The sequence below is a fragment of the Macrobrachium rosenbergii genome, chromosome 55 (genome assembly GCF_040412425.1).
Source record: "Macrobrachium rosenbergii isolate ZJJX-2024 chromosome 55, ASM4041242v1, whole genome shotgun sequence".
In the NCBI taxonomy this organism is placed as follows: Eukaryota; Metazoa; Arthropoda; class Malacostraca; order Decapoda; family Palaemonidae; genus Macrobrachium; species Macrobrachium rosenbergii.
This window is the reverse complement of record NC_089795.1, coordinates 2930136-2942315: the sequence shown is the minus strand read 5'-3', so window position 1 is coordinate 2942315 and position 12180 is coordinate 2930136. Positions and strand designations below refer to the sequence as shown.

Here is a 12180-nt window from a genome sequence, read left to right as displayed (position 1 = left end):
CTGTAAGTATCCTTACGTTAACGCAGTTCAAAGTAATACAGGTCTCACTGCAGTTATACACCTTAGAGAGGAAACGGAAAAATTGTAAAAGGCTAACAGAGACGTGATTGACTTAAGAACCTTGACATTGGTACTTTACCTTTGTCAGGAGACAGGTTCTATGTCCTCGGGGGCCAGCAGTGAAGGGTAGCATCAAGGGACTTCACTATAAAAGAAAACCATAGGCTTGGGGACAGCCATGCAGGACTGCAAGGGGCAGCTCAAGGAGCGGAGTGGAGGATCAAATGTCCTGGGATAGTCCAACATCTTCTGAGTCTGAGACTTTTCTGGGGTCAAGCGAGTCGGCATTTCTCCTCTTATGCCCTAATAAGGTTTACGTTGTTGTTCATTCCAGGCAGTGCAACTCTTGTTTGCTTGGAGTCCTGTTTTCTATACGGTCTGCATGCGGGTTATCTGCCAGGTGTTTAATATGGCGCCAGTCACATGGGTCAGTTGCCAGCGTGGGAGTGCTTTCTCTTTTGGGTGTGCCTGCCACAGGTGGAATTAGCATCTTCCAGACGAACAGCACCTGCAATCAAGGTCTTTGGCAGTCATTAGGGCATAGAAAGGATTAAAGATTTTCCCAAAGGGGGTAGTGGACAGAGGAGATGAATAGGGGCGAATTTCTATACACAATTATCTTTAAGGTAAAAGAACTAAAATGAACATTATCTAAAAAAGTAAAATCATTCTTATACTGAAGTTTACATTAGTATTGGAGGTGAGATGGCGTGTTAGGTTTTACCTCTTATGATAATATATATATATATATATATATATATATATATATATATATATATATATATATATATATATATATATATATATATATATATATATATATATATATATATATATATATATATATATATATATATATATATATATATATATATATATATATATATATATATATATATATATATATGGCCTCTCAACTTCTCGAATTCTTCGTGCTTTTTGGATACGCTTGTCACTACAAAGTCTTAAGATCCAAGTGCAAGAAATTGAAGTGGTTGTGATGTCCGGCAGTGGGAAACGAACCCATGTCTACATAATCACAAGGCAACGCCTTAAGATCAAAGTGCAAGATATTTAAGTGGATGTGATATCTGGTAGAGGGAAACAAACCTGTGTCACCATAATCCCAAGGCAACATGACCATCTTGTGATTATGGTGACACGGGTTCGTTTCCCGCTCCCTGACATCACACCCACTTCAATTTCTTGCACTTGGATCTTAAGGCTTTGTAGTGACAAGAGTATCCAAAAAAGCTCAAAGAATTCGAGAAGTTAAGAGGGCATTGTGGCTATTACAATTACATATGTATCTGGTAAAAGTGTCCAGTAGATTCTACACACACACACACACACACACACACACACACACACACACACACACACACATATATATATATATATATATATATATATATATATATATATATATATATATATATATATATATATATATATATATATATATATATATATATATATATATATATATATATATATATATATATATATATATATATATATATATATATATATATATATATATATATATATATATATATATATATATATATATATATATATATATATGTATATATATATATATATATATATATATATATATATATATATATATATATATATATATATATATATATATATATATATTTATATTAGTGTGTATTTATATATACTTTGTTTTTCTGTGTCTCATTAAGTTGTGCAATGACAAAGTATATACCGCCAAACCATTACATTATCATTGCTAACAGATGCTCAAGCTTCATACTGTCGTGTAAGGGTAAAAGTCAACGAATTGAAAGCGATATGAAGAAAGCCTCTTCATCACTAGGTCGTGACAATCAGAGTAGAAACGGAAATGAAGACGAAGTAGAAAGCTTTTCCTCTGAAAGTGGTTTTAGCAGGAGAGAGAAAAAAATTTCCTTCCATCTCAAACACGCCTTGAAAAATTGAAAAGGAAAACATTTACCCGGAGTTTTTCAAGCAGAGAAGTCATCAGTCAAATGGGCTGTTGTATATGGGTGATTTTAGCTATCCTTAATAAGAAGAAGGAAGCTAAATTAAATTCTACTAGATTCATATCTAACTACTTTTCTTCATTTTCTTTATTAACGCTGATTTTTTATTTTATTTTTTTACACAACATACTTTTAGCTTTTTATTGGACATTATATATATATATATATATATATATATATATATATATATATATATATATATATATATATATATATATATATATATATATATATATATATATATATATATATATATATATATATATATATATATATACATATACATATATACATACATATATATATATATATATATATATATATATATATATATATATATATATATATATATATATATATATATATATTCTTCTTTTTTAACGTGCTTTTTTTCCATTTTTGCATGGGGTAAGCACGATGCCTTCTTTTTAAGGACTTGTGATTTGGCTTAGGTAGACTGTATATATATATATATATATATATATATATATATATATATATATATATATATATATATATATATATATATATATATATATGTGTGTGTGTGTGTGTGTGTGTGTGTGTGTGTGTATGTGAATGAATTTTTATCACATAACCGTGAGTTTTATATGCAATCATTAAGCTACTAATGTCGTTTGGTATCCAATTCTCTCTTCCTCGGAAATAATATTGAATACGTAATCCTAATATATTAGGATTAAGCGTTACTTGTTTATATTTACATAAAGTAACAAGCCAAAGGCGCATTATTGTGTGTAAATTTTGCATACCATTACTCCATTCAATTTATTATATTCAGAGTGATCTCATTAAATTGCTGCTTAAAGCTACACGTCTCTTCTTTGGAGAATAAAGGACAAAAGAAAGGACAAAGCAAAAAAATCTAAGTAATATAAAAATACTGAATGAAGCACAGCTTATTATATTCATGAGTAATTATTATCAAAGCCTGTCTCTGTCAATGACTATCTAAAGGTTTATATAACATGCATGTTACATAATTCATGCCATCACATTTTCTTGCTTTAAAGTGGGAAAGAGAAGAGAGACAGACACACAGACAGACAGACAGACTGAGAGAGAGAAAGAAAGATCAAAATTTAAAATGATTTAATTTACAAGTAAACGGACTTAATTTCAAACCACCTACATGTCATTACTGTTAATCTATTAATATAAGTTGTACCTTCGTCTTTGTTTCCTTTTCAACGAGGTAACCGTAGTTATAAATTTGAACTTGAACCATAGCGAAAATCATATTTCTGGTTTTTTTTAGACTTAATCATAAGAGAGACTTCTGGAACTATATATTATTATAACCACACATCGTTATGCTATTTTCCTCTGTCGAAACTTCGACCAGAGAGGTTGTACTTTTCCGCAAGTTGTGGTACGGTTTTATGTATTATTTTTAAATTTACGTGAAGTGGAAATGTGCATTATGTTGAAGAAGGATATAACGTTTTGTTGTGTTTGCATTTAGTAATGAAGAGCGTTGTTTTGGCCGTTTCGTGTATTTAATTGTAAGTATACATGCAATAGTGCTTAACTACTGGCATTGGTTGTTTGTCCGGTTGTTAGTCGAACATTTGGTGTTGGTCGGCGACGGTCGTCAGACCAGCCTCGTTACAGCCTTTGTGCTGTGTAGATGTGACAGGGACTCAAGAAAAGGGAATGCAACCATAGTTGTCGGTGCCTCCAATTCCACTTAAGTATTCCTTTTCATCTTAACCCTTTTAACCCGGACTAATGATTATGACACGCGAACCCATGCGTACATATAATTGCATGTTATTTTGGAAAAGTGGGCCTCTTTTTCCTGTCACTTACCGTATGTTAATTATCTCCCAAAATATAGACTATTATATATCAATTTAAAGCCTATGAACTGAATTTTAATGTGAAAATATCAGAATTGGTGTTCCCTGTGGGATTAAGGCAAAAAAAAAAAAATTGAAATAAATTGGAAAGGAGCATGAAATTTAACCAAAAAATTTAATTCTTTATAATGACATGCATAATGATACAGTTACTTGATATAATGAAATATAAAGGTGTGCAAAAGGTTACTAGAAGTGCATACTACAGGTTAAGATTCTTTTTTTGGCAACTGAAGAAACATGTTGGGCAAACTCCTGCATCACATTTTGGGCAGTAATTGCTTGTTCGGACACGTTTTGGATGGTCAGCAATGCAAGTCCTTTGTTTCCCTGTTGGAATTTTTTTTATCTCATGGATGACTTCCTTTTCTCCAGAAACATGTGAAGGTCCAGATTTTGGTTGGGGGCTTAGCCTACTAGCCTGAATTTGCTGTACAGTCCGTCGCTTTCTCTATACTTTTGGAGGAGCGTAATCTGCAACAAGATCATCAATGATGCTGATCATGAAGTGACATCTATCTAATTGTGCAGTTTGAGAGGTACTTGCCTGATAGAAATATAACTGTTCAGTGCAGCAATCCCAAAAAATGATAAAGAAGATTTTGTTGTCCATTTTACAGTTCTGCGCTCTGCTAGGTATGGATACAGTTTAGTATCCTTTAGATCGACGCCCCCCATCACTGAATTGTAATCTGCAATTGCAATTGGCAACTCTTTGCCTGCTTTCCTTTGCCTCTTCACAGTTGTAAAACCTCCTTTGGCTGCTGTAGAGATGACGACTGGAGTCCTCTTGCCATCTTTATATGCTATGCACAACAGAGGTCCCTTTCGTCTCTCTGCAACTTGATGCTGTGGAAGTTTTTCCCTTACTGCATCCCGTGGAAGGCCTTTTCTGTTGACCCTTACTGTCCCAGTTGCCGTAGTTTTATTTTGCCAAAGATCCATAAAGAGTTTTGGGGAAGAGAAGTAATTATCAACCCACAGGTGATACCCTTGATACAGTAGATCTGCCTCAGTCATCAGTCTCATGACAAGGTCATAGGTGGTACCCTCTTCACTGACCTCAATACCAGTTTTCCTCTGTATATTTCAAAGGTAACTGTATATCCGGTTTTGGCTTCACAAAGACACCAGACCTTTATGCCAAAGCGAGAATGATGCCTGTTTGGCATATATATCCTAAGATGAGGGGTTTTCCCACGATAGCCAATAGATACCACCCTCTGTGGAACAAAAGCACCCTTGAACTTCCTTTTGAAATGATCAATGAGAGGCTGGATTTTGTAGAGTTTGTAAGAAGGATCACTTGCTGCAGGCATTTTCCTGTTGTCGTTGAAGTGTAAAAAATTTTTCAACAGCAGCTCGAATCTTTCACGGTTGAAGTATTCTCTGAACCATGGAGTTGACTGGCTGGGGTTTGAACAGCCCCAGTAAGACCTAATGGTTGGTTTTGCTATGATTCCCATATTCAATATTATCCCAAGAAATGCTGACAATTCCTTGGCAGATGTCTTGCCCTGTTTTATCCATTCATGCACCACAGACCTCTTCTTTTGTCTAAAATATTCTTCATTACTTTCAATCCACTGGTTTGCATACTGTTCGGTTCTCGTGCTGTTTTCTCAAATATATCTGATAACATGAGCTTCAAATATTCAACTGGTTTAGCATCTGCAGCAATTGTATGCTTCAGTCCACTTGTAGCAGTAAATGGAATCGTAGGAGGGCCGGCATCATCATCAAGAAGTGGCATCCACTGGTCACTCCCCCCCGGTACACCTGTCAAATCAACGTTGCTAACACTACCACTCCCTCCTGTATTCCCACTACCAGAATCAGCTGGTTCATCGTATTCATCAAATTCACTTTCTTCATCATCACTCATGAGATGAAGATCATCAAGATCAATTTCAGAGTCACTGGTTTCATAATGAAAATCACAAGCAATGTCCATACAATCAGAAACATCAAGCGTGACAACCTCAGACTCTCTTCACGATCCATCACACAGAATTTTCACTATCTCAATAGATTTTATATGTTTTTATATAGATTTACCTGTAAATATAAAACACACACACACACACACACACACACACACACACACACACACACACATATATATATATATATATATATATATATATATATATATATATATATATATATATATATATATATATATATATATATATAGCTCAATTGTAAAACAATCAATAGACCAAACAAACTTTCACAACATACACTCACGATCCCTTCTGGAAATTTTTTCCTCTTAAACAGTTCCATTTTCTAAAAAAGAAAAAAAAAAACTGGTTGAGGTTAGCACTCAGGCATATCTTTTACTATCACCCTACTATACCTGTGTATCACATAGGTTACATATTTCTATTATCTATTCAAGAAAACTATCATCTATTGTAAGGGTTCGCTGTCGGGCATCAGCAGTCAACAGACATCAGCTGACGACAACAAAACATGAGAAACACATTACAAAAACCTTATGTACGACACTGTCCGAGCTTGTCACTCTTATATAACACAATCTTTATTCTCTATGTCATTATTGATAACTAAAAAATAAGTATATCTTATGCATTTCTAATATCATATCACAAAATTTACATATATATTGCGATAATCACTCGAGACCACAGCCGTGCGTGAACTTGAAAATGTAAACAAACATGAGATTCTAGGTAATATGGCTGAAGGTCGTGCTATCATCTGATTGGCTTTCTTGGAAAAAGGAGGGAGATGGTCAGCCAATAAAAAGTAACCATCTCCTGATTTGGGTTGGGTTTATTTAAGCGCGTAATTTGAAAGTGACTATATATCGCCACACAGAGTAAGCAGTAAAAACCAGTATATACCCTCAAGGGTTAAAAGGGTTAAGTTCATTTAGGGAGATTTCCTTTAAGAGATATGCATATCTAAATGTAAGGAGAATTTCTTGAGGTGTGTTTTGGATGAGGGTCAAAGTCGAGATTGTGCTCATGCCAATCTGATTCTAATTCAGCTAGGAATATTGAATGCGCCATTTGAACTAACAGTAAGTTTATATCATTTTATGTCTTAGATCAATATAATAAGTCTTTTAGCAAACTATGTGCTGGCCTGTGAAAAGTATCTCCGATGCAGGTAGCATTTATGTTGACGTTGGAAATTTCCGCAGTTAGATACAGCGGGTATCTGACGCGTTCATTTGTGCCTTTTGATCATGCCCAAGATGCGTGGAGACAACGTGGCAGATTGATAGAAGCGCTGTGATCCTTCGAACATTGAACAGGTGTCGTCATGCTTCCAGGGAGGGGTTATTAAGTGAATACGTGCATATGTGCACTCTCTAAGGTGTATATTATAGAAGAACCATACAATAGCTATTCACTTCGATTTGCGGCTGGGTGTGATTTGCTCTTTGTGCAGTGTTAGTGGATAAGAACAGCCACTGTGGGAAATGGTTACATGCTGCCATAGAAGTGAGTAAGATAACTAGTTAACACTTATATTTTTTCCAGACGTTATGTGAAACACCCACTTTGTGATGCAGTAAAACTCTTCTGTTCTCCATTATGCATTTCTTCATTTTGTTCTCCATTGTGCATTATCTGTTTAAGTATCTATTTCTTTTTCATACACCATTTTAGGTTTTAATATATGATATGTTTCTTTTAACAGGAATTCTGGTTTCATCCTGTGAGGACGAATATTTTGGAAGTGGTGTTCTTTTAACATTCTCTAAGATATTTGTTTTGGTCTAGAATAATTATGACCTTTTTATTTTGTTTGGTGACCAGGGCGTTAGTCACTAGTATTGGTTGGTCTAGTCATTAATTCGATTGATTGTGAGTCTGAATTTCCTCTAGTAATGATTCTCATTTTTAGTGGGTGTGAGTCACTCCATTTCATGACCATAGCTTTTGCTGAATGACTTTTGTTAAATTTGCAAATAAAGTCTAGTTTTGTATCTCGAAGTTTTATTCCGGTAGGCCTTTTTCTGAGGTTAAATACAGGGAGAGGAGTCGACGAGAGAGAAGGAATGTGCTGACCCAGTGCTGGCCATTGCTACTGGAGAATCTTAGGGATGTAAGATTATATGACGCTGTTCTTGACACAGATGCAGCAAGAGATTATGACCCTAATTGACCTTGTCGAAGGACATAACAGTGTGGTGGGCAGCATAATAGTCGAATGGAGAGTCAAATCGATAAATAGATAGGAATAGATAGTCGAAGGTTATAGGTTACGCTTCTGAAGAGACATATCTTATTAATAGTGGTATTGGCATCTCAGAACAGGGATTTTGATGGTTCGGCAATTCAGTTTAGGGAGGTGTTGTGAAATGCACTCCGTCAGTCTTTCTCGAGCGCGAGTGTGTGTGTTTAATGATGCGTCACGGGGCGCAAGGTTTAGGTGTGTTTGTAGGTATTTCTGGACTTTAGCTCATACTGGGGAATGTTTGGGGAAGAGGACAGTATGCGCAGTGTATTTAATTGTGGTATCTTGACCGCTTGTGTGTGGTAAAACACACTGAACATGTCCTCTCTCTCTCTCTCTCTCTCTCTCTCTCTCTCTCTCTCTCTCTCTTTGATGAGAGGAATTCACACTGTGGCCGTTAAGCAGGGGGTGTACATGGCGTTGTTATTATTTTTTTTTTATTGTTAATTTTAGTGTCAGATTTGAAGTGTACAAACTAGTTAAGGGGGCTGGGTAGATTGCTCTTTAATAGCACTGCAACTAATATCAGGCCTTGGCAGGAGTGATGTCATCCCCTGAGTGACGTGTCGGCGACGTCATTATTCTGGGCAGAATTTATCGCCTTCTTTGCCATACTCTATGAAGGCCATGTGAATTGTGGGCGTGGCTTGTGTTTTTTTTTTTTTATGGCAATCGACCATTCGCACCGACATTTAGTGTTTAATAAAGGTATTTTTAATTATTGTATTATTTCTTGGGGACTTTGATTATTAGGAGATAATTTATTTGACAGTTGTTGGGTTACTTGCGAGTAAACATTTCTTACGCAAGTGTGTGTGCATTTCTTAGATTTTAAACTTTTTTTTTATAGTTATGTACGTGTTTTATTTTTGGTACATACATGCGTGTGAGCAAAAAGGGAAGCTTACTTGGCAATTTTTGCCTTGACGACTGGAGAGGAGGACACGTCTCCAAAGTTTTGCGCTCAGCGTTTTTTATGTGTGCTTCAGCAGATCATAGATCGGTTGGGGAGATGGGTGTGGAAGATGTTGCACTAAGCGGAGGGGAACGAATTCTTTCCCTTTCTCTTTTCTTGTTCTCTCTCTCTCTCTCTATCTCTCTCGCTTCCGGTTAGTCGAGTACCGTTTTCTTTACTCCAACCTATTCAACATTACTCTTACGGAAAATTTTCTAGGGTACAGGTGACAAAGTGATTCGCCTCCAATTTCCACACCTACTCTGATCTCCTTTCTTTGGAACTTTAATGATCACACCATCCTTCCAACCTAATGGTATATTATTCCTGTCACCCATATCTCATTGAATAATATCTTCAAAACAATTACTAGTCTATCCTCCTCCGCTTTAAACATTTCCGGGAATAAACCATCCTCTCCTGGTGCCTTATAATTCTTTAACTGTTTTATTGCCTTAACTACTTCTTCTAGCCTCATCTCACCTTCATCAATATTTAAATCTTCCTAAGCAGGCGGTATATCCTCTTCTGAAGGGACTGGTTTATTAAGAACTGTCTCAAAGTGCTCTTTCCATCTATTTCTGATTTCGACATTTTTGGTCAATAAATTACCTTCCATGTCCCTGACTGGTATATCCTGAAGCTTACCAGCACTGCCAATCAGCCCTTCAGTTACTTTTTATGCTATCCTTTGACTCTGACCATCATTTTTATTAAATAATTTTTCAGTTTCCACAACCTTTTCATTAACAGACCTTCTTTTACCTCTCTTAGTTAGTCTTTTAACTTCTGAATCCAAACTCAAGCACTTAGTTCTTGCTAATTCAAAATCTTCATCACTAACAAAATGCATCTCATTCCTCAGTTTTGCTTTACCTCTCTTTTTGATCATATCCCATGTTCCCTCAGCCACCCTCATCTTTTTCCTCAAGCTGAGTCTCCTTCCGATTGTGCAACCAGCAGCCTCATGCAAAGCTTTATTCACATCCCACAACATATCATCTACACTTCTCCCTCCCTCCTCCAAAGCTTCCAACACCTGTTTCTGCATTCTATTCTAAATTCCTCCCTTCCCTCTCCTTCTCTTCTAAGCATATCAATATCGTATGCATCAACAACAGGTTTTCCCTTCTTCTGACTTTTTAGCTTAAGTCTTAATTTTGCAACGCTGAGATAATGATCACTACCAATATCTGCTCCCCGATTAACACGAACATCTAGCAAAGAGTTTCTATGCCTTTTATCAACAGCAATATGATTAATCTGATTTTTATATTTTCCAAACGGTGACACCATTGTCGTCTTGTGTATATTGTGGTGTTGAAAAAGTGTGCCCCAAATGACTAATCATTTGCTAGACAGAAACTCCCAAAACTTACTCTATTTTCACTTATCCTACCTCCGACACCCATCTTGCCTACACAAGCCTCAAATCCCTCATTCGAGCAGCCCATTATTGCACTGAAGTCTCCAATACAAAACAAAACACCATGTCTAGTAACTCTTCCTATTCCTTCACCAATCCCATTCACATAGAGCCATCCTTGCACTGCATCCCAACAGTAATCCTACTCCCTGATGAAGTATTCCATCCCGTCAGCCAGATGTCAACAAACATAAATTATTCCCCAAATCCAATTTATCAACCCCAGTTAATCTTGCCTCTGTTACGGCAGAAATGTCCAATTCATAACTTTGAAAAACTGCCACCAACTCTTGAATTTTGCTATCCTGATTTGACGTTCTCACATTCCAATTACCAATTTTGATAGTATTTTAGCGTGAATAAAAGAATTAGGAGACCGTGAGATTCTTAGCACCCCTTGCCCATTTAAGGGCTGCACGGGACTGGGGGCCATTCCTCCTCTGGTAGAGTCCCTCAAGGTTTCTTTGGCTAACTACATGAACAATTCGCCAGTGTTGCAGTCGCAGTAGGCAGCTAACTTGCCTGCATGCCCACACCCAAAAGGTTCAGCTATGCTGAGGCCAATCACATGCCGGTGTGCTTCCCAGCCATTTCACTCTCAAGGAGTTTATCGGCCTGAGAAGCAAACATCCCCAGCTCCCAGGGGCATTGATCTGTGTGGGTAGAGGGTGATCACTCCTCACTAGCTATATACTGTACAATGTATAAAAGCCACACTCACCATTATATATATATATATATATATATATATATATATATATATATATATATATATATATATATATATATATATATATATATATATATATATATATATATATATATATATATATGTGTGTGTGTGTGTGTGTGTGTGTGTGTGTGTGTGTGTGTGTGTGTGTCTTATGCCTTCTGGAAAGCGTATTTACCACTTTTTATTCATCTAAACGGAAACTATTATCTTCCCTGGGAGAGAACACTTACGTATCTCCAAGCGGCAGGTGGCAACTCGCCGATCATCTGAAAACGAACCATCACTCATCTCTATCTCTAGGGGCAGAATAAAAACAGATTTCAAAGGAATTACTGCTATCTACTTTGAAATGATTTCTTCAGTTGCTACAATGAAACAGAACAGAACTTTCTGAAAAATACGTAAAACATGTTTCCTAACGGTACCACACATAGGGAAATGTCTGGTGTGGAATCCTATATATATTTATAGACTGAGAGATAGATTTAAGTGCAAGAACAACACTGACATTGTTTCCAGGCAACTATCACCAGTTTACCACCATCATCGGGCAGCAACCACGGCCAAATCCTTCAATATTGTGAAGGAAGGACTCCACACCAGATATTTCACTTTGTATCGCACCGTTACGAAACATGTTTTACGTATTTCTCACAAAGTGCTCTCCTATTTTATTGCAATAAATGAAGAAATCATTTCAAAGTAAATAGTAGTAATTCCTTTCAAGTCTGTTTTTATTCTGCCTATATACTTTCCGGTTTTATATATTCCATTTCACACACGCACACACACACACACACACACACACACAGAGAGAGAGAGAGAGAGAGAGAGAGAGAGAGAGAGAGAGAGAGAGAGACGTAATAATT

The 12180-nt window shown here is 36.2% G+C and overlaps 1 protein-coding gene across 1 annotated transcript; it reads right to left on the bottom strand.

The window, feature by feature from the left end:
* Positions 1-385: 385 nt before the first annotated feature.
* On the bottom strand, positions 386-11599 carry LOC136835540 (piggyBac transposable element-derived protein 4-like). The gene is given in 6 exon segments (XM_067099184.1): positions 386-568; positions 4598-5055; positions 5058-5593; positions 5737-5970; positions 11147-11231; positions 11542-11599. Coding segments are annotated over 6 exon segments (1554 nt in total).
* Between the last annotated feature and the right edge of the window lie 581 nt (positions 11600-12180).